Source organism: Aedes aegypti, chromosome 3, assembly GCF_002204515.2.
Source record: "Aedes aegypti strain LVP_AGWG chromosome 3, AaegL5.0 Primary Assembly, whole genome shotgun sequence".
Lineage (NCBI taxonomy): Eukaryota > Metazoa > Arthropoda > Insecta > Diptera > Culicidae > Aedes > Aedes aegypti.
The window spans coordinates 150,483,334-150,506,773 of NC_035109.1; the positions used below are offsets into that span (position 1 = coordinate 150,483,334).

General features: G+C 40.0%; 2 protein-coding genes across 4 annotated transcripts in view; one reads left to right on the plus strand and one right to left on the minus strand.

Annotated features, from left to right (window-relative positions):
- The first annotated feature begins 280 nt into the window (after positions 1-280).
- Positions 281-18,203, plus strand: LOC110679879. Its single transcript, XM_021855930.1, has 5 exons — positions 281-354; positions 413-3,504; positions 3,561-3,640; positions 16,229-17,614; positions 17,672-18,203. Exons 2-5 carry the CDS (start codon positions 438-440, stop codon positions 17,843-17,845), a joined length of 4,707 nt encoding a protein of 1,568 aa, XP_021711622.1. The 5' UTR covers positions 281-354; positions 413-437; the 3' UTR covers positions 17,846-18,203.
- Positions 17,863-23,440, minus strand: part of LOC5567598 — a 387,298-nt gene continuing 381,720 nt past the window's right edge. For 2 of the 3 annotated variants that reach the window (XM_021855931.1, XM_001657525.2), the window contains 4 exons: positions 20,649-20,756; positions 20,434-20,584; positions 20,250-20,374; positions 17,863-20,190 (listed from right to left, as the gene is read on the minus strand). In XM_021855931.1, coding sequence (XP_021711623.1) covers positions 18,373-20,190; positions 20,250-20,374; positions 20,434-20,584; positions 20,649-20,756 — 2,202 coding nt within the window. In that variant the 3' untranslated portion in view covers positions 17,863-18,372. The remainder of the gene's footprint in view (positions 20,191-20,249; positions 20,375-20,433; positions 20,585-20,648; positions 20,757-23,440) is intronic. The other variant, XR_002502772.1, reaches the window with a different exon arrangement.

Sequence of the window (23,440 nt, forward strand, 5' to 3'; positions counted from 1 at the left end):
AATGAAGAAATGCATTCTGGTCATAGGCAGCGTCCATTTATTACGTAACGCTAAAATTGGAAATTTTTGACCCCCTCCCCCCCCCTCCGTAACGCTTTTTGTATGAAAAATTTAAAATTTTTGTATGAGCCGTAACGCTTGAGGCTACTCCCCCCCTCCCCCTAGAGCGTTACGTAATTTCTGGATGCCGCCATATTGACGCTTACGTCGACTATGCGAACATGAGCAGTTTTGGAACTTCCATCAGCAGCAAGAATGTTTGTACGCATAGTAGGCCGTGAGTTTAGCCTTGATTTTGATCAAATGATAGTGTCAAATTTTGGTTCACCAAAATTGAAAGTTTTCAAATTTTCTGTAGGTTTTAAAGTTCTCTACTTAATCACAACGATTTCATCAAATTATGCATTTCAAGGTGTTCAAATTCAAATCCATCCAAGATGGGACGTCCCCTGAATCGATCCAACCCGACCCGTCGTGCCATTCGAACGTTGAGCAATCATCACCTGGTTATCGAAGTGTCCGAAGACGGCCATGTTCAAGTCGTTTCGCAATCCATCCGATCCATGTCAAGCCCCGACGATCCTCCGGAGTTAACAACCAGTATTGTCAACGCCCCGCCTCTACATCCAACGATCTTCGACGGAACGTACCATTACGATGAGGAAGACGTCAATTCCGAGTGGACCGTATCTTCGGAAAGTATCCCATCGGAAACCAGTGACTCGGAGATGGCCCTAGAAGAAGTCGTAAGTAAACAGGTTTGTTCTGTTCCGGTGATTGAACCGAGTGGCGAAAGGGCGGAAGCGCGGAAAAAGTCCATTTCTGTGGTGGGGAATTTTAGGGGTCAAGCCGTAGGGACTATGATAGATCCGGATAGTACGGTATTGATGCAGCTTTCCAGGGGAAGCTTCGGTGGATACAACGAAATACTGGATTGTATGGCTGATGTGGATGAGATGTTAAACAATCAGCAAAGCGTGGTGATTTTGAAGTACCCGGATGGGAATGATTCGCAACGATCTACGAGGACACCGAAGAGCCACGTGGAAACGGTGAAGAACATGATGGAGATGACCGAGGACATCCTACGGCGCGTTCAGGGTTCATCACGGGAATCAATTCTTGTGAAGCTACAAAATACTTTGGGGGAGATCCTGCGTCAACCGGAAGATACGATCGCGATTCATACGTTTTCCAGAGAAGATACGGAACATCCTAGGTCAAAAGCGTTCATAGGATACTTTAAAAAAGACGATGATGCTGCACTGTTTGTCCAATTTCATGAGTCAAACAATGAAATTGTAAAAAGCTTCTCTGGTTGTGAGGATGAAGAACAAATGGGCGTTGAGCGATTGAAAAGTTTCCTTCAAGAGTCGTTGCACAGTCAAGAGCAAATTCTGGGACGAACTTTGGAGATCGAACCGGAGATCACTATCAGCAGATCAGGAAACACTGTTATTGGTGTCTTGAGCTTTCCAAATACATCGTCTGCGTTGGTAAGGACAAATGTGGACAACTTTCCTGTGGAGCAAGAGCGACCAGAAATGGTTCGCTCCATGAAGGATCTTCTGCAGAACTTAGTTCAGCAATCTTCTGGGAAGCTGCTAGTTCAAATGCACTCGGAAAGCGATCGGAGGACTTTAGTGGATCAAATCAAAAGTGAATTGGACGAGTCTATCAAAAGTGGCACAGCGGAAAGCGAAGTGTCGGCTATCAGCGTTAGAGAAAGCGATGATAAAGTCATTGGAGTCCTAAGCTATTCAGGAGGATCCATAGTCATTCAAACGTCAAGTAAAAACTGGATTCACGCTCATTCTAGCAGCGATCCGAAAGACTTACTAGCAAGCATGCGACTTATGATCGAGTTGTTTATCATGAGCAGTGAACTAACCGACGTTGATCTGCGATCCCTAGCCTCTATCATCGTTCAAGCATTCCATAGCGCTCGTGTTCAAATTTCCGATGAATTTCGCAATGAACACGTGCTGCAAAAGATAAAATTCGTCATCCATCAGCTAATGAATCCCTCGAGCAGGGAAGATCCCCTTCTGATAATCAACCAAATTCGAAATACTATGGAAGACATCGCCAGCCCTGAGTTTGCGGCGGGTCCCTCTGAAGAACCGTATTCTACCGATGTGCTGATAAACTACTTGGACGAACTTATCTGTGAGGAAAACACCCAATATGACGACGCCCTGATCCTTCGCACTCTCCGTGGGGCTCTCCTTGATGTTCTGATCCACTACGACCTTTCCCTGTCAGCCGCTCTCGAAGAACTCCTGGAAGTGATTAAAATGGTCCCTGCAGAAAATGTCGAGCTACACCCACCGTCTACCGTCGTCAGTTCTCCGGGAATGATAAACATAGCCAACGAACCTTTCCTACTGGAACGGTTCTCCTCCGATCACCCGTCTCGCGAAGTGGTTCAAAAAATTCACAACCTTCTGGGAGACGAAGAACCCTCCGAAGGGCGTGAAGTATCCTACCTCACGACTTTCCAAACGCTTTTCCTAACCCTGCTTCGAATCATCGGTGGATGGAGCCTCCGAGTGAAGTCCTTTCTTAGCAAGGAATCTCGGCAGACTGATTCGACGAAGCAGGAGTCCGAATCCAAATTAGAACCAGAACCGGGAACGTCTATCCAGCGGAAACCATCCGTATCGTTCCATCTGCTGAAACATCCGAATGATGCCGACGAGCGAACACCTTCGAACATATCGCAACAGCTAGAAGACGAACGGCAGAAGCTCAACAGTGCGATCGACGATTTGCGAACATTTCTGGAAGAGTCCTTGAACGTCCCGGACGCGTGGGACCGGCAGCGGAAGGGATCACGTTTGGAGTTCTCCGGTGGACGTACCGCAGTGAAACAACGAATGCTTCATCTGTTCTCCAAGCTGCTGGATGAAGCGGGTAAACTGAAGGTGACGGAAAAGTCGTGCGACTCAATACATATTCATCTGGACTCGGCATCCGGTGAGCTGGAACGTAAGGAAGGAGCGCAGTATGTGGTGCTGAGTGGAAACGTCCGCGATCGGCAGCACAATTTGGGGTTGTTTTTCGAGGCCAGAATGATGGATTTGGAGGAAGCTTCCAAGGTGGAATCGGAGGTGGAATGCGTGACAGAAGTTCGGCGGCTGTCGGATGAATCCGAAGAACTGGATGCGAGCGAACTTGTGCCGGAAATTGTGAACTCCTGTCTAGCCGAAGTGGGAAGTGAGCGGGAGGAAGATGTTGAACAGGAGGGTGGTGGAGTCGGCGAGTTTCGTTTGCAGGAGACTTTGAGTAGGTACTTCGAGCTGATTCAAAGCTACATGCAGGAGACGATGGATCCGATGCGGGAGGCGTTGGGTTTTATTTTAGAGAAATTGGCTGCTGCAGGAACGGAAAAGATCCGGGAGATACGGTCAAGTTTTATTCAAACCAGTAGCAATTTTGAGCAGAGTTATATTGTTGAGGAGCAGGACAGTCGAGAGGAAGTCGTGGAAGCTCGGGTAGAAGGTGAGTTGGGACGGTAAAATATGGTTATGGATTCGTTTCATGGGATTTGTTTTCAGATTTGACCCAACAGGCGACGTCGGTTCAGTGTGTGGCTTCCGTTGCTCATCAGAGCATTCAAAACGACGAGTTGTTGATTGTAAGTATCGTTTTCACAAAATATTAGATAACTTCTATTATTTTTCAGTGTCAAAATTGAGTTTAAAAATCATGGTTTATGTGTAGTAGGGTGCCAATGAAAATCGATTTTTCGAATTTCAAAAAATGGTAGTGCTCAAAAGTTTTGTCTCCTCGAAAAAAGTCCCCATGCAAAATTTGAGCTCAATCGGACTTCATTAAGTGGACCCCCAAAGCGGTCAAAGTTTGGCTTTTTTGACCCATGAAAAATCTCCATGAAATTTCCGAAATCGAAATTTTTTTTTTGATGCCAGATGTCTTAGAAATGCATGAAACGTCGAGATCTGGTGTTATTTGGAAAAAAAAATTTCTGAAAAAAATCGGCCTTTTGAGTTGGGGGAGTGAATTGAATTTGAAATGAACGATTAGAATTCAATTGCTGAGAAATTCAAGGCAATAGTATTGAAACATATCCTTTATCATTGTTGGTCACTGAAAGCATATTATATGTGATATTTCATTAGGGTGGTTCATTTACTTTCCATTAGGGTGGTCCTTTTTGTTATAAAATAAAAAAAATAAAAAAATAGAATTTTAATTGAATATTGAAGACAAAAGTATAGGAACATCTCTCACATTATCGTAAGCCATTTTCTACATTTAATATGTGGTATTTTATTAGGGTGGTTCACTTATTTTCCATTGGTGTTTGCCGAAAATTTAAGAAAAAAATCAAGAAATTTAGAATTTGATCCTTTTTTTCAGCACAATAGTATTTTAACACCTCTTTCAAAATCGTAGGCCATTGTCTTCATTTTTGTTTTGAGAGGCTTTAAATTCCTCTGAATTCATGCGCCTCTAGTTCCATTTGGATACTGTTAACATATTTCATTAGGGAGTTTCTCTCATTTTCCATTAGGGTGCATTATTTTTCGTATAGTTTGAAACCATGATTTCTCGCAAAAGTCTCGTCCACTTTCCTTAATTATGGTGTCATTGTAAAAATTTCAACCTTAATATCTACAGACCGAAAGATTATGGTGTGGACTACTACATAATATTTGCGTAATGTGCAACGAAAAATGTAAAGGTAACTTAGTTAACAACAAAAGAGTTTTCTAGAAAGCCTCTCATTGTTAGAAAGGTCCTTTTGAAAAGTTTTGCGTGATTTTCATTCGGAATGCAACACTTCACTAAGCTGAACCAGTTCGGAGTCCTCGTCTCATACAAAATCCGCTTGCTATTTCGTGATTTCAGATGCACTCATCTCAGAGATCAAGCATTGAGCCTCAGTGACTTTTCCACTTTAGTTTTGCAAATTCCGAAGGAAATTGCAGATAAAATTCTGAAGGAAATTCTAGAGGAAATTCCAGAGGGAATTACGAAGGAAATTCCAGTGGAAATTCCGAAAGAAATTCCAGAGAAAATTCCGAAGGAAATCCCAGACGAAATTTCTCAGAAAATTCCATAGGAAATTTCGCAGGAAATTCTAGAGAAAATTCCGAAGGAAATTCCAGAGGAAATTCTAGAGAAAATTCTGAAGGATATTCCAGAGAAAATTCGGAAGGAAATTCCAGAGAAAATCCCGAAAGAAATTCCAGAGGAAATTCCAAAAGAAATTTCAGAGAAGAAAATTCTAGGAGAAATACGGAAGGAAATTCCAAAGGAAATTCCGAATGAAATTCCAGAGGAAGTTCCGAAGGAAATTCCAGAGGAAATTCAGAAGGAAATTCCAGAGGATATTTCGAAGCAAATTCCAGAGAAAATTCCGAAGGAAATTCCAGAGAAAATTCCAGATAAAATCCCGAAGGAAATACCGAAGGAAATCCCAGAGGAAACGAAAATTATAGAGATACTTCCGAAGAAAATTCAGAAATAATTTCAAAGCTTCAAAAGAAATTCCGAATCAAATTTAGCATGAAGCTCCAAAAGGAATTCCGAAGGAAACTCCAGAAGAAATTCCGAAGCAAATTGCAAAGTAAATTTCGACGAAAATAACGTAGAAAATTCCAAATCCAATCCCGAAGGTAGCTCCAAAAGAAATTCCAATCGAAATTCCAAAGCAAATCCCGAAAGAAATTCCAAAGGAAATTTAAAAGGAAATTCCATAAAAATAAATCCGAATGGATTTTTGAAGGATATTCCGAAACAAATTCCAAAGAAAACTCGGACGAAAATTGCGCAGAAAATTCCAAATATAATTCCGAAGCCAGCTCTAAAAGAAATTGCAAAGGAAATTCCATAAGAAATTTCAAAGGAACTTCCGAAGCGAATTCCAAAGGAAATTCCGAAGGCAATTCCAGAAGAAATTCCCAAAGAAATTGCAAAGGAAACGCCGAAGAAAATTTTGAAAAACTGAAAAAGGAAATTCCGAAAGTAATTCCTGAAGCAACTGAAGAAATTCATGAAGAAATTCCAAAGGAAATTCTGAAGTAAATGAGATATGAAGTTCCGAAGAATACAAAGGAATTTTAAAGGATACTCCTAAGAAAATTCCGAAAAAACAATTCGAAGGAAATTCCAAAGTAAATTCCGAGAAAATTCAACGGAAATTTCGATGAAAATTACGTAAAACAGTCCAAAGGAAAATTCCGTTAAAAATTCCAATCAAAACCTCTAAATAAAATTCCGAAATCTCCATAGGAAATTCTAAAGATTATTCCAAAGGAAATTCCGGGGAAACTCTACAACAAATTTGGAAGTAAACTTCAAACGAAATTCCGAAAAAAAATTCAAAGAGAATTTTGAAGGAAGTAATAAAGGAATTCCAAAGGAAATTCTGAAGAAAATTTGATAAGTAGCCTCAAAGAAAACTGCAAAGGAATTTTAAAGGATACCGAAATTCCAAAGCTAATTCCGAAGGAAACTAAAAGAAATCCAACGGAATTTCCGAAGCAAATTTCAGAAATTTCGCAATTCTGACGAAAATTGCGTAGAAAATTCCAAAGGAAATTCCGAAAAAAATCCAAAGGAAATTGCGAAGAAAATTCCGTGGAAAATTCCAAAGGAAATTCCAAAAACTACATAGGAAATTCCATAAAAAAATTCAAAGCAAATTCCGAATGAAATTCAAAAAGGAACTTCTAAGGAAATTTCGAAGAAAAAATCACAGCTCCAAAAGAAATTCCAAAGGAAACTTCGATGGAAACTTTCAAAATATAAGGAAAATCCCGAAAAAAAAATAAAAACTAACTGAATAAAATTCTAATAGAAATTCTGAAGCACATTCCAAAGGACATTGCGACGACAATTCTGAAAAATATCCAAAGCATATTCAAAAGGGAATTTCTAAGGAAATTCCAAACAAAATTCCAAAGCAAATTGCAATGAAAAAAGGAAGTTAAAAGGAAATTTCGTAGAAACTTTCTAAGGAATTTTCTATGGAATATCCAAAGCAAATTAGTAAGGAAATTTTCAAGAAAACTATGTAAAAATTTCAAAGAAAATTGTAAAGGAAATTTCTAAGAATATTCCGAATTAAATTTCAAAGGTCCAAAAGAAATCCCAAATGAAATTCCGAAGAAAGCTCCAAAGAAAATTTCGAAGGAAATTCCAAAGTTAATTCCAATGCTTCGAAAGAAATTCCAAATAATATTTCGAATACAATTCTGAAGGAAGCTCCAAAGATAAATACACAGGAAATTCCGAAACAAACTCCAGAAGAAATTCGGAAGGAAACTCCAAAGAAAATTCCAACGCAAATTTCAAAGGAAACTCAAAAAGAAACTCCGAAGAAAATTCCAATGAAAAGTTCAAAATGAAATTCCGAAGGACACTTCATAGGAAATTTCGAAGGAAATACCACAGAAAATTCAAATGGGCACTTCTAAAGATACCGAAGAAAATTCCACAGGATATTCCGAAGCAAATTCAGGATAAATTTCCAATTTTGATGAAAATTCCGTAGAAAATTTCAAAGGAAATTTCGTAGAAAAGTCCAATAAAAATTTTTAAAAGAAATTTCGAAGGAATTCCGATTAAAATTCCAAAGGAAACTCCAAAGAAAATTCCGTTGAAAACTCCAACGAAAAAATCCATATGAAATTCCGACGAAATTTCTATAAGGAACTTTGTTACATCTTTGAAGAATAAACGAGAACTGATTGTTAAAACTGGAATTGCCTACGTTGTCACAACCGAATCGCATGTACTATGGCAAGCAGAAGGCAACGTACTTTTGTTTCGGGAATGAAGGAGCCCAAGGCTGAGAATCTCTTTTGAAAATATAAACTAAACACTTTTGTTGCCCTTCATCGTCGCCCATCAAGCTATTGTCATAATTTGAATACGTCAAAAAATATTTCATTCCTTTTTTATCTGTATTTTGATTATGGCAGTTTGAGTTGTGCTTCACTGAATTCACTGATTATTGTTATTGGAACGTTTTATTTTAACTATTCAAAAGAAAACCTTAATGAAAATATCTTAACGAAAAGTTGCATGCCAATGAAGAATCATGATTCAAAACTATACAAACAAAGTTGATTTTTTAGATCTGTTGAGAATTTTTTTTTAATTTACAAATTAAATAATCACCCTTATGCAAAACTGAGGACAATAGCCCCAATGAAATATCACATATTATATGTTAACAGTGGCCTACGATGACAAAGGAGATGTTTAATTACTCTTGTATTTTCTATTCCATTCAAATTCTCAATTTTTTTTAAAGGACCACCGTAATGGAATATAAGTGAGCCTTCCCAATTAAATATCACAAATCTAATGAAGGAAATGGCCTACGATGATGAAAGAGGTGATAAAATACTATTGTTTTTAATATCCCATTCAAATTATGATTTTTCGACAGAAAGGCCCACCGTAATGGAAAATAAGTGAATCACCCTAATAAGATACCACATATTAAATGTAGAAAATGGCTTACGATAATGTGAGAGATGTTCCAATACTATTGTCTTCAATATTAATTTTAAAATTCAATTTTTAATTTTTTTTTTTTTTAACAAAAAGAACCACTCTAATTAAATATCACATATAATATGCTTTCAGTGGCCAACAATGATATAGGATATGTTTCAATACTATTGCCTTGAATTTCTCAGCAATTGAATTCAAATCGTTCATTTCAAATTCAATTCACTCCCCCAACTCAAAAATTTACTAAGTCGCAAAAGGTCGATTTTTTGCAAAAAAATTTTTTTCCAAATAACACCAGATCTCGACGTTTCATGCATTTCTAAGACATCCGGCATCAAAAAAAAATTTCGATTTCGGAAATTTCATGTACACCCCCCCCCCCTTTGGAGATTTTTCATGGGTCAAAAAAGCCAAACTTTGACCGCTTTGGGGGTCCACTTAATGAAGTCCGATTGAGCTCAAATTTTGCATGGGGACTTTTTTCGAGGAGACAAAACTTTTGAGCACTACCATTTTTTGAAATTCGATGGCAAAATTTTTCCCATACATTCCATTGGCACCCTGTAGTAATATTATTTGAAATTGAAAGTGCTTTAGGAACAAGGTTTATACCTTTTTGGACTTATATAAGCGCTACCAGAATTTGAGATCGACGACTATTTAAAGTTGCTCAAAAAATTTTTGGAGTATAGCTCATCAGATCTAATTTAAAAATCGTTACGAGTGACCTTTCAGAATCTTGCAAACTAGGGTAAAATCCATACAGACTCATGTAGTTAGGTTGTATCATGTTTCGAGCCCAACGTTTCAACGTTATCCAAACCTCCGTTAAGTACAGGTCTTCAAATCTACAAACGAACCAGTGATCTCTCGAAAATTTGTCAACATCATCTACAGTCATCTCTCCCTTACTCGATATTGAAGGGACCATCGAGTTAGGGAGGTATCGAGTTACAGAACACAAAACCAGTGCAAATGCGATCCAAGGGACCATCGAGGTAGCCATGAAAACCAACTTTTACTATGGTTCTCTAACTCGATATCGAGATACGGAATATCGAGTAAGGGAGAGTTAACTGTATATTCATAAAGGCCCATGAAAATGTATTTCACCATTTTTGAGTTCAATTACCGCTCAAGGTTATACAAGAACTTCTTTGAGTACAGGCCTTCAAATCTACAAGCGTAACCAGTGACTTTTCGAAAGATTAGAAACAAGGTTGATGCCTTTTTGGACTTATAATATTACGCGCTTTCAAAATTTGTGCTCAATGACTATTTAAGACTAGTGGTCCCGGCAAACTTCGTCTTGCCATCAAGTAGGCTGTTGAAAAACGCAATGGATCCTTCTATACAAAATGACAGCTCCGTTCACTCTCGTTTTCTCTACTTTTCCGGTGAATACCCTGGGATTTTTATACATACAAACACGTCGGAACCCTTGAGGAACAAAACGGAGAAACTATTATTCAAATACGTTGACCCGTTCTTAAGCCATTTCGTGACATACAAACACCACTCCATTTTTATTTATATAGATAAGGTACCGCGGGGCAAATGGGAACGAAAAAAACGATAGTTCAAACAAATTGTTCAATCAAATTTTCAAATGTCAATATTTTTCAAATCCAACAACACAATCACGTTTTGGCAACATATTTGCTGGTGTGTGCATGAAACTAATCGAATAATTTCGAAATTGTGAAAACCTTGGAAGAAAGTTTTAGAATGAGCCAATGGTCCCACTTGCCTCGCTAAGCGGGGCAAGTTGGACACATCCAGTTTCATGCGTCAATCCACATCAGTAAGTCAACCATTACAATAATAGGATTGATAATTCATAGATTTTTAATTTTAAGTACATATTTGATGTACATACGGGATCAACCATAAAATACGTTACGTTTTAGGAAGAAACCCTTTATTTAATAGTATGTCACCTCACATTTAATATTAACTGAAAATTCCTCAATGAAAGCGTAAAGAGGTATTAAACATGTTCAAAATATATCGTTTATAAGTTGTTAATTAAAATGTAGAACATAAACAATCAATAATTGACGAAATTATAAATATGTTTTGTTATTTTTTATATGCATGGCAGAAAACCACCTTATGGGGTGGAATTGTTTTCTCTCTCTACTTAATTTGGTAGAAATAACAAATAAAGTTCAAATAAAATAGAAAAGTAATCGTTCTCATGATGCATTTCAAATTTCAGCTGTGTGTTTGTTCAATTTTGAAGTCGTATTTCAAAAATAAAAAATAAATTTAAAAATAAAGAATAATAACACTTTTCTACTCCCTCCTATGCAATTACGTAATTTGAGGTTGATCTTTTTTGATAAAAATCATTTGTTTGAATGTTTTAGTGCTACTCTCTAGGAGAAGGTATGAAACGTGTACGAAAAGTTTTGATTCTGGTTTTTGTTTTGATAGGTCCCACTTACCCCAGGTACAAATATATTCTGGGGTAAGATAGACCATCGAAAATTTCATATGAAATGAAAACAAAATACTGGTTTATCGTTAGCAGCTTGTAATAATACTCAAAATTATAGCATACTGATGGAAATTCGATTTAAAACACATTTATTTTTTGCGAGTCAATGCAAGACGTGGAACGTGTCACAATTTGTCATGCAAGTTGAAAATGGCGCTGAACTGACAACTGTTACATGAACCACATGGTAATAAAAACAACAATATGTTTAGTACTAAATACATTCCTTGTCATTGTATCTTCAACTTTCTAGAAGAATACCCCCATGAAAAACTTTTCCTAGTTGAGCTATGACGAAACGCCCCACTTACCCCGTATTCTCACTTGTCCCGCGGTACCTTATCCAAGAAATACTTGGAGCATAGCTCATCGGATATATAAGTGTAACGAGTGACCTTTCAGAATCTTGCAAACTAGGATAGCATTTATTCAGGCTCATTTATATAGGTTGTACCATATTTTGAGTTTAACGACTATTCAAGGTTATCCAAAATGGGGGTGGGACATTTCGCATAAAGACGATTCGCATAAATACGTTTGGCATAATGGACATTTGGCATTATTTGATTCATATGCCTTATTTAAAATGCTACCTGTTCTTTTATAAAACTGGTTTATGCGAAACATCCATTATGCCAAACGTCCGTATTCGAAACGTCCTTATGCGAAACGTCTTTATGCGAAAAGGGTCACCCCCATGCAAAATCTCTTTTAAGTACAGGTCTTCATATCTAGAGGCGGAAATAGTTATCACTCAAAGGTTTACAAACAACACTTGTACTCATATATGAAATTTTATTCCATCAAAAGTTCAACAACCGTTCAAGATTATACAAGCACTTATTTGAGTACAGGGCTTCAGATCTACAAACCAGGGATCTTTCGGACGATTAAGAACGTGGGTGATTTCTGTACGATCATATATATTTTTTTCTCCACCAAGATTTTCAACGTTGGCTTATCCAAGAACTACTTGGGTATTGGTCATTAGATCTACAGTGAAACATCCATGAATCGATGTTGCAAGACTCAATATCGAGTCATAGAACCATACTAAAATAGTAGTTTACGCAACAAGTTGCAGAATGATGATTTTTACAGCACGAGTCGTACATTTATCCAACGAAGCTCGCCGAGTTGGATAATTACGACGAGTTGCGTACAACATTTTTTGCCAATTTCGTAGAAGACCACTTGAGGGTACCAGAAACCATATCGAAATGCATTCACCATTATTTTACAATTTCTGAAAAATGTTGTGTAATTATTTATTACGCAACTCAAAACAGTTGCGCGATGAGAGAGCGTTGCGTAATAAATCATTACAGCACTGTTTTCAGTTCTGTTATGACTATTACCACATTGCATAATACAGTGCAGGAAAGTAGGCCGTTTCATGACAGATTGGCGTGATGAAAATCAGCCTAATACGATGAGAAATTGCAAAAACAAACTATGATGGTCCCCTCAAACTGCTTTCGAAAGCATTTCTGATCCATGACTCGATATTTCCATGAGTGGATAGTCCCTTCAGATATCGACTGATGGAGGTTTGACTGTATAAGCGCTAAAAGTGACCTTCAGAACCTCACAATTTAGGATTATATTCACACAGTCTCTTATACTTGAGTGTATCAAGTTATCCCTTGTATTCAGGTTTTCAGATCTAAGCGTAACCAGTGATTTTTCGTGACCCACATGTAGCGGGCCCCCCGGCTTGGTCACTGGTTTTTTTCGGAATATTGATCAATCTGTTTCTTCTCACAATTTTCTCCACAATTTTATTTATTACTAAAAAGTCGTCACAATTCACTAGCTTTCCGCCCTTAGAATCGTTCTTAAGGAATCGATGGAGACACTTTCACTTTCCCTCGATTCTGATCGCGTATGTGGGTGGTTCCACCAATTTCCCGAAATATACTTTATCCACCTTATAACACTCTCGACCCGAATTGACCCGCTCGTCAATTTGGCAGAAAATGCCCACTGAACTTTGAACGAAAATGTCGAAAACGAACGGCACACCTCGTCCGAACTGGGGGACCGTCAGAACAGCGCGCGTCGTACACACCCGGACTCCTCCGGTCAGAACTGCAACCCCCGCCGCCAGCGATCGGGGCGTTTTATCGCGCTCCCGCGGGGAACTCAATCTCCCAATCTGAAAATAAAGAGAGAAAAGCCAAAACGAGCGTTGCTCTGGCTCAGTTAGTGCAGCCATGTGACCGAGACCTTGTTGGGGCGTTCAGTCAGCGCTGTCGGGTGACCCACATACTGCCGCAAATCGCAAGCCACTTCCATCTGCATTTTTGTCAAAATTTAGTTGATAGCAGTCTTCAACATAACTTCCAATGATCTTTCAGCTGCACTAATGAGACAACTTTTTCTGTTCGGTGAAATTAGAAAGAAAACACCAAATCAAATGATGAAAACACCATGATGAAAAGTAATCGCATGTCAATCCCACTGCAGATTTCCGCATCGTGTAACGCAAAATTGAGCCGTGTTTTGGTCATCTTTATATTTTTCTCTCAAAGGTACAGGAGTGAATAGCAAATAGTGAAAGTTTTATTGAGATCGAAACATACATAAATTCTATAATAATAATTACATAATAATTATATTTAATAAGCATAAGCATAGATGACCGTACAATTCGTAGTTGCTACTCCGTGATTGACCAGAACAATCGAAGTTGCACAGGGAATTAATGAATGGGGCTTGGGATTAGCTTACCATTCTTCAATGTGCACAAATCGAGAGCTCAAATTTAAAAGTCAATAACGGCGCCGGCCACGTCCTTACGGTCATCGGGGAAGGGAAGGAATGTTAGTGTGACTACCGTTGTTACTAGAGACCGAGATCACCTCTGCATCTCCACGGTTGTCATGGAAAGGATATTGGGTTAGTGGGTAAGGTATAGATCTGGGAGTCACCAATGGTAGGTGATGCGATCCATGATATAATTACGCCTAACCGAATTTGCGAAATAATTCGATAATCGCATTGTACGTCGGACAAGTGTTCATCGCTCGCCCTCGCAAGGGCAAGCGATGCGATCAATAGATCAAACACAACTAACGGATCACGCCATTTTTCACTTCACCCGACCGACGCGTGACATGTTTGATCCTGCCCTCATCACCCGCCCCCGCAGGAGCAAGCGTCAAGGTCGAAGGATCAAACACAACTAACGGATCACGCCACTTTTCACTTCACCCGACCGACGCGCGACATGTTTGATCCTGCCCTCATCGCCCGCCCCCGCAGGAGCAAGCGTCAAGGTCGAAGGATCAAACACAACTAACGGATCACGCCACTTTTCACTTCACCCGACCGACGCGCGACATGTTTGATCCTGCCCTCATCACCCGCCCCCGCAGGAGCAAGCGTCAAGGTCGAAGGATCAAACACAACTCTATAATTACATAATAATTATATTTCTATAATAAGGCCGGAACAAATTTGAAATTTTACTTTTGTCCCCCCCCCCTTCAAAATTTTCAAAAAGTCATAAGGGGAAAATAAATAAATAATCTTATTTTCAGTGTTGATTTTCATTATTTTCCGTGTTTTTTGCTAGTTTTGTTTTTCGTCTTGACTGTATTACATGAGATAACATGTGTTATTGGATTACAAGTCCTCAATTTGTTTGTTTTACTGTAACAGTGTGGCCTATGAAAAAAGTTTTTTTTTATGATTCACGTGGATTCTTTTTCTTCTTGGCATTATGTCCCCACTGGAACAGAGCCTGCTTCTCAGCTTAGTGTTCTTATGGAGCACTTCCACAGTTATTAACTGAGAGCTTTCAGTGCCAAAGTTGCCATTTTCGCATTCGTATATCATGTGGCATGATATATCATGACCTTTAAAGCCCAGGGAACTCAAGGAAATTTCCATAACGAAAAGACCGGGAATATTACATACATTTGGACCAAATTGAAATAATCTAAATATGATTTCAAGTTGCATATAAGTGCAACATTTTCGCAGTCTTCTAAAAATTGTTAATAGCTAGAGTACAATTTGAAATCCGTTTTATGAAAAATGTTATGTGATCGATGTTAAGAATAAAAGAAATGTCGTGTTTATTATTCAAACATTTTGATTTGACGGATATATTAATTGAAAAATGATGACTTTTCCTGAATTTCCATTTTATTATTTTTTGTCCCCCCCCCCCTTTGACACATTTTGATGGAAGGTGCCAAATAAGATTTTAAGATTTGTTCCGGCCTAATTACAGAAAAAAAAAACCTCCAGTTATTTTTTCAAGAATCTTCTCATTATATCACCAGATATTTCTCTAGGGGTTACTACAGATATTCCTACAAAAATATTTTCTAGAAACTCCTGTCGAGCAATGTCATCATAAGATTTTTTGAGCTACTCCTCCGATAACTTCTGATTACAGCGTTCATTCAATATGTTGACCAGGAAAACTAAATCATTTCAGCTTGAGATATTATTGCAGGAATTATTCCAATGATGTTAAAAAAAATCCAAGAGGAATTCTGCATGATTTCAAGTGAGGCTTTTTAATATTTTCTCCAACGGTCTTTCTTCTAAATTCTCCAAAACTATACCAAGTTTGAAAGAATTCCTTTATATGTCCTTATTTTAAGGATTACGGTAAAGGCTACTCAGGTTTTTTTCTTAGAGTTTTTCCCCCAATATTTTTTAAAGGATTTCTCTGAGGTATCACTGTACATATTCCTTAAGAAACCCGCAAGCGCGTTCTTGGAGAAATCCCTTGGGGGCTCTAGAATACCTCCAAACGCAATACGAAGAGTAATTTCTGTTTGAATTTCTCAGAGTTCTGAATATAAATCTTGTTGGAAATCCTTGACGAATCCGTGAAAGAGTTACTGAAGTATTGCTTGAAAAAAAATCATTTATACCTATAGGAAGCATTCAGCAAATTTGTGGATTATTTAGAATTTTCTAAACAATTATTAAAATTATTTCTAAGGACGCAGTTGCACTATGTACTCCAGGAAAACCTCCAAAATATTTTCAATTTAAAGAATTTTTGAAATGTATCCAGGGATTCCACAAAGAGTTTTTACAATGATTCCCAAAAACATTGCTACACATTCATCATGGTTTCTTCAAAGATTCCAACCACAAAACTTTTCAGCAATTCTTTGGGATTTTTTCACTGTTTGTAGGGACTTCATGAATACCTCCAGAAAATCTAGTTTAACATTCAACAAAATTTCCTCATTTTAGGGTCAACCGTCTCGACTGGACAACATCGAGAGTAGTTTGAACGAACTTACACAGCAAATGAGCGAACTTTGCCGTCTACTTCGGAAACCTATCACAGAAGACCTACCCATGGCCCCGCCATATCTCAACTCACCGCCTTCGACGCCGACTTCGCCTCCACCCAGCATCCAATCCAGTGACACGGAAACCTCCTTTGTTAGTGTTGTACCAACTGCACCGCCTCATGAAGAAATCGACGGCTGTCTTTCGGTAACGGTTGAAATAGTGTCCATCGAAGAGCAACGCAGACTGTCGGAAGTTTCGGGTGCAAGCGATGAGCATGATCAATTCCAATCAGCGATCGAATGTTCCACGGACGCCAAACTGCGAGCTTCTGATGAAATTGCGGAACCTCCGGAATCGTGTCAAGTGGGTTCGGGTGAAGCACCTGCACGGGAGACTACGTTCACCGAAATGGAACAACCTGAATGGTTTGGGGAGCTACCACGTCGTTCAACTGCTTGTCAAACCGTAGAGTCCAGCGGTACTCAAACGGATGCTGAAGTTTCGCCGGATACTATTGAGGTGGCAGTTCAAGTAGTCGAACTAGAGGAACCTGATGTTCCGGAGATTCAGGAGTCTTCGGTTGTTTCAGAGCAACGTTCCTCATTGTTCGCAGAGTTGGGTAAAAGATTGTCTAGTTTGATAACCAGCATTGATGCCAAACCAGCTGTCGAAGATAACAAGAAGCGCCGGTCAACTCGTGTATCGATCGTGGAGCCTGTTGCTTCATCAGATAGCGAAGAAGATCAGCCAACTGACCCAATCAGTCAAACTGACATGGACGATCAGATTCAGTTAGAACAGGAACAATCAAGCAGGCGAATCACTACTGTTTCAATCACAGAAGCGACTGAATCAGTCGAATCCAGTAGTGAGTTGAATCGTTCATCCTTGGATGATCAATCGCAAGATCCTCAACGGCGATCGACGTCTGCTTCAATCGTCGAACCAACGACTTCATTTTCCGAAACTGGTGAAGATCATAAGAGAATTTCACGGCAATCTAAGGAGAGTGATCTTGTTGATGAACCTTTTGTCCAAACGAGGCGATCTACATCGACATCCAGCAGAGATCCCGCGAAAATGTCTACCGAACAATTTAGGAGATCGATGGACAAACTCGAGGAGGATGCTCTGCAGATGACGGAAATTCCCGTTCGTGATGGACGGAACCCCAAGCTGTGTGACGTAGTCCTAAGTTACCAGTGCAGGCAGATGGACGAGATTGGTCGGAGGTTCACCAGTCCTGTGGAAATCTATTCATGTCATGCGGTTGGTCCAAGTCAGCTAATGGTACATTGGAAGGTTGCACCGCAGTTTGAGGATCAAATCGGTGGATTTGAGGTTTGTCTGAGGTGGTTCAGGACACGTATATGATATAATGGTGATTTTTCTTTCCAGATCTACGTAGATGGAGAAGCGAGCATGTTCTACTACTCCCACCGCAGGAGGACTGGTCTGTTAGAAGATATCGATACGGAGAAGCAGCATCGAATAGTCATCTACTGTAATCCGAAGAGTTGGATCAGTGACGGAGTGCAATGGGCTCCAGGGATTTTCTTTTATCATCTCTAATGGAAGCTGTCCGGTAATACAATTTTCAACACACATTTATTTTTCTTCAAATTACTTGGCGACGGTGTATGTACAATTCGTTGTAATCTCTGGTCCAAGGACCCAGATCATTCCGGAGATTGTCATGAGCTCTCGTTGTAAGGTGCTTGCTTGATTGAGCGCTTTGAGAGTTAGTAGATGTGAACGTACTGAATAGGGTTAGAGTGAGCGGTTGAAATGTCGATCTTCTTCGGGGAATGATCGCGGCTGCAGAGTGAGTCAATAAGTTAGGTGTCTAGGAGCCAAGAGGTCATGATCTGCGGAATGATCTGATGTTTTTCCCGATTCAGGGCGTGGGTTAGTGCGTCAACTCTTAACTACCTAAAAATATACGAATACAATGCAATTTCTGTAAGGATTTCTTAGGATGTCAGGAATTCTGGGGGTTACCTTAGCTAGCTTACCAACAAACAAAATAACTAATTTTAAAAAGGAAAGGTGGGAAACTAAGGGTTGAAAGGATGAGGTAGGAAAAGGACTGTGGGTGTTCATCTCCGAATTTTGATACATGGTTCACAACTGCCAGGTCTCATGAACGCAGGATGGCACTGGGGACACTTGGCGTTTTCGCCGTACCAAGCCCTGCTGTCGTCATCGCTGCGAGCGTAGGCTGGAATTTTGATCTGGAAAGAGTTGACCGCTCCCTCCTGCTCGTAGACGCTTTGGGCAGTGCCGGCGCTTTCCAGTGGGAACGTGAAATCAGGAATGGCCAGTTGTTTGCGAAGTTCAAGGTAGTTGTGCGTTGGCAGTTGGATTTTGCGTTTGTTAGCTTCAGCGATCGTGTTGCTGGTCGAAGGATTCTCGCCGGGATTTCCCGTTTCGGAGGAAATCGAGCGAGCGGTTTGGTTGTGTTCGCGGTTGGAGTCGGGTGAATCCTGGGACGCAGGGTTCAGTTGAGTAAGTAGTTTTTCCTCATCGGTTAGTGGGGCGTCCAGTGGAGGTTCAAGCCCAAATGATGGAATGGACCACTTCCATTGATAGTAGATTGGCGGGCCTTTGGTGGTGGCATCATCGTAGAACACGTATTCCTTCTTTGGGGGGAGAAGGTCGTTGGCCGGAGTTGGGACACTGAAGGGTCGAGGAACGTTATCGTTGCGTACTTGGATTTGGACGTCACCCTGGAGCTTGTCGATTCCGGATTTGATGGGCCCGCTAGACGGTTCGTTGGTGATGGGTTGACGGGTGAAGATTGCTTCGCTGACGAAACGGTTCTTGATCTTGTCAAAGTTGGCGACGTTTTGGAATGGTGGCAGGATATCTCGAGATGGAACCGGGACTTTGGACGTAACCGGGGGTCGTTGCAGAGCGAAACGGTTTTCAAACAAGCCAGCTGTGGCTGCTGGAGGGTTGAACAGGATTGTCGTTGGAGCGCGGTTCGATTGACGAGGGTCTGATAGGGTTAGGGGCCTTGGTGTTGTCGTCGTAGTTGTAGCAGTTGCTGTGAAAGTGCTTCTTGGAGCTGCGGTTGTTACAGCTGGTCGGAAAGCTGGTCCAGTTCCAGGCGAAAACTGAGCAGGATTCAACTGAGGTGGTTGCAAGTCAGAGACAATGATAGAAATTGGCTTTTGGGTTGTGCCTGTGGATGTGACGAAGCCAGTTTGGCGCGAAGTTGATGAGAATCTTGTTGTTGAACGGGATGGCGTTGTAGAAGAGCTGCTGAAGAACCTGGTGGTGCTCGATTGGATGGTTCTTGGTGTGGTAGTTGATGCCGGAGTTGGGGTTTGTGCTGGTGGTGTATTCCTAATGCTTTCATTCCTTCCGAAAAGGTTTGAGAAATCGTAGTCCTTGCGGTTACCTTTCTTGTTGAAATTCAAGATAGATTCGAAGGGTTTGAAACCTGCTCCTAACGTTTCTTTACTGGCACTTCCTCGTTTGACTTGCTCTTCTGGTGTAAATGGTGGTTCGTACCGAATGGACGGCACTTTAACGTTGACCTGATTATTGTTACTTGCAGCTTCTTCAACTCTATTCGATTGCTTTTCTTTGGCGTTGACCCGCACTGTGGTTCTATTCTCATTTTCCTTCACATCTCGACGTTCGTTAGTCTTACTGCCTTGCAACTGCGCTTCTTCGGTGCTCAACGGAATAGCAGTACTCAACGGAGTGTCCAGCTCCTGTTTGTCATCCTTACGTTCCTTATCATCGTCTTCCTTAGCATACCTCGTGCTCCAGTGAATCGGAAGACCATGATTGCTGGCGCTCTCCTCAAAGATCTCACTCGTCGTTTGTTTTGGCTTGACGGTTTGAGTCTTCACTGAACTCTTACCGTTTGCTGGAATCGCATTCTGCGGGGCTTGAGTGTTGGTCTGAAAATTGAAAATAAAATTTCAATTTCGAATTTCTTGTTATCAACAAATTTACAAACCTTGAAGTAGTTGTATTTGAACGAATCCATGTTGTATCCAGCTGCGTAGGGTGTGTCCAGCAGATCGGGTCTTGGCGTACGAAGTTCGTTCTCGTCATCCGTAACGAATGGCTTATCTCGTTGTCCTGAAAACACACGTTCGTAACAATTGAACTAGCCATTTTAAGAATTCAACCCGCATTACCTATCAGCAAATTTGCTGCGTAGTTGCTCTCCGCTTTGGAGCAGTTGACCATGTACCAATGATCGCAGATCAGCATTCGCTGCTGGAACAGCGTAGTGTTGGGACAAGCGTAGCTAAACTGCCGTCCCAATCCGTCACACATGTGGTAGATCTGCCGGAGATTAAGAACCCACGTTTGACAAAATCCCCATTCTTGATTGATATCGATAACCCACCTGACAACCCGTTTCGACGTCTGCGTAGTATCCGGCGGCTCGTCCACTGCAGGAAAAACTCGTCTTGGCGGCAAACTTGAACGATCCATCGTTGAGCACCTGGGACCGCTGTGGCGAGAGAAAAACAGAAGAAACGAATTAATAACGTCTTTCGTCACGGAAATCAGCGGCCAAATAGGCGTTGTGATTGATTGTGGGCAGCAGGTGAGACTGAAACGGTAGCGCCATCCAATGCGGTTTGGTTAGAGGAAAATCAGATTGCCTTTAGTGCATTTACTGCACATTGGATAAATGTGTTTAACGAGATGATAAGACAGACCGCTAGGCACTTCGTCACTTAGTAATTAAAAACCTTGCGGTGACGTTGCCCTTGAATAGAAATCGTCTTGATGAAAAGGTGATGCAGTCATACACGAGTCTGGCTGTTGGGGCGGCGTAAGGGGAGATTTAGTGATCTGTTGGACGCTTTGATTGCTAATTAACGTTCGAGGCTTTGTTGTGGGTGTTACGAAGATTCTTGTGAATAAATTGTAAAATGATGACTGTAATTAACGATTCTGATGAGTCGCATTTCACTATACTGTACTTGAAGCGATGTCTGTTATTTTCATTTTATCATTGAAGTATAATAAATAATAGCTTGATATTCATGATAGTGGGATTACAAAGAGTCGCCCAACAAGTAGAGACTTTCAAATAAGTATTTCGATCGAATATGCTATGAGACACATGACTAATACTGATGGTCTAACGGATCCAGTACTTTTGTTCTGATTAGAGTACATACATGAATTCGACTCACACAATGCGTTTATAAGTGCTTGTAGAAAAACAGCTCCTGACCCATCGTTTCACGGAATAAAAATTCTAGTTCTTCAACCATTTAGTACCTGAAACTGGAGGCCAGTCCATCTTAGATTAGCATCAATCTTGGTAACTTTCCAGACTTCAATCCTTTTTTTTTAGGAGGGGTCCGTTGCGTAGTTGGCTACACGTTCGCTTTGATAAGCCGATGGTCATGGGTTCGATTCCCAGCCCCCTAACAAAAACCCCGCCCAAGTTGCTCAATGATTCACTATATGGAGTGATGATGGAGCCTCCACATCTATCCTATCTATGGTTGAAGAGCAACTGAGGCAAAAAATGATCCTCTTCGCAGGCATTCTTGCACACAATTCGAGATACACAGCAAAACAAACCAGGCATCAAACACTAGACTATGCTGCCGTGAATCGCAAGTCAGTTCCATCTGTAAAAAGTAGGCATTGAGAAAATTGGCTGTGAAGTGTCCAAACTCGTTTTTCATACAAATATTCAAAAAATTCCAGAGAGTTGGGTTGTTGACTGATGGAAAAATCACGATTTTTTGTAGCTTGATCGAAAAAGAACCTTTTCCTAAGTGTAACACGATTTTATTGCGCTTTACTATGATAATTTTGATATAGTAAATTATTAAAAAAAATCATTCCGTCGACTCAATGACATTTCAATTTACATAATGACAGCTCGTCCCGAAGTAAAATTTGCCGAGGGGTGATTCAAACGCGATTTTAATACTGAGTTCAAACGTGTTTTAAAAATAGTTCCAATGCACGGAAAATTATGAAACTATGTATTCTGTCTCAGTTTTTAACGTAGAATCAGAATACGTAAAAAACAGGATACCACTAAACAAGCCAATTGGAACAAGTTCAAATCTTAATGAAACTTTCACAATTTGCTTTACACTACGATATATGTACAAGAAAAATATAAAGATGATCAAAACACGATTCATTTTTGTGTTAGTCGGTGCGGAAATCTGCAGTGGGACTGATATGCGATTACTTTTCATTATGGTACAATTTGACTGGCTGTTTTTTTTTCCTAATTTTTCCGAACAAATTATATTATCTTATTAGTTGAAGAAATTGGTATAGGGCAGATAGCAGGTGTTTTTCCTAGAGACTTTGTCTCTATTTCAATGCAAGTCTCTGAAAAGTCCCAATTTTTAATGAAAGGTCTGTTAGGTCTCTATTTTAATCAAAATGGACTCTAAAGCGTTTTTCTTATTCTGATTGCAGTGAATCCTAATGTAAGATTCTACAGGTTCCAGAGACACAAAGACAAAGACATGTTGAAGCATTTGAGCAAGAATTGCGTCTCACATGCCTCGAGGAAAGGCTTCTAGTGATCTGTCGAGAGGTTTGATCTGGGATATTTTCAGGGGCTCATACAGGGATCTCCCCAGAAATTCTTCTAGAGTTTCCTCTACCAATGCTCCCAGAAATTCTTCCAGTAATTTCCTTAGGGATCACCCCGTTTTTTTTTTTTCAAAGAATATACTACGAGATCCTCCAGATATTTTTAACTAACCCTTCAACCGAATTCTCCAGTTCTCGATTACTTTTTTCAAATCGACGTAAGTAACTTTCATACGGTTTTGAGAAAATTAATTCAGAAGAATCACAACAACTTTATAACATTTTTTCGATGTGTACATTTCTTAAATTTTGCATACAATGAGCTCGCGTTCAAAAACTATGGAGTTCCTATTATTTCACACAAGAATTTTATGACAAAATGATAAGCCGTTTTATTCAGTTACTTGCGACGTTTTTCTACCAGTGTAAAATCGACTCAAGCAGTGTTTTGTTTTGATTCGTGGTTAAGTCACTTTGTCTCTCCATACAGCGGGGCGGCGAAAGTATTGGTTAGGTTTCGAAAGTTGAAAATCTTACTTTCGTCGTTTTGTAGATCCGGAAATTAACCGTTCTAAAAGTGAAAAGTTGAGTTGGTACAGAGCGGTACGT

What these genes read in the sequence shown, in the direction of transcription:
- LOC110679879 (XM_021855930.1), top strand. Translation starts at nt 438, where the DNA reads ATGGGACGTCCCCTGAATCGATCCAACCCGACCCGTCGTGCCATTCGA. An exon ending in CGTGGAAGCTCGGGTAGAAG is followed by an intron (nt 3,505 to 3,560) that starts GTGAGTTGGGAC and finishes ATTTGTTTTCAG; the next exon opens with ATTTGACCCAACAGGCGACG. An exon ending in AAAACGACGAGTTGTTGATT is followed by an intron (nt 3,641 to 16,228) that starts GTAAGTATCGTT and finishes TCCTCATTTTAG; the next exon opens with GGTCAACCGTCTCGACTGGA.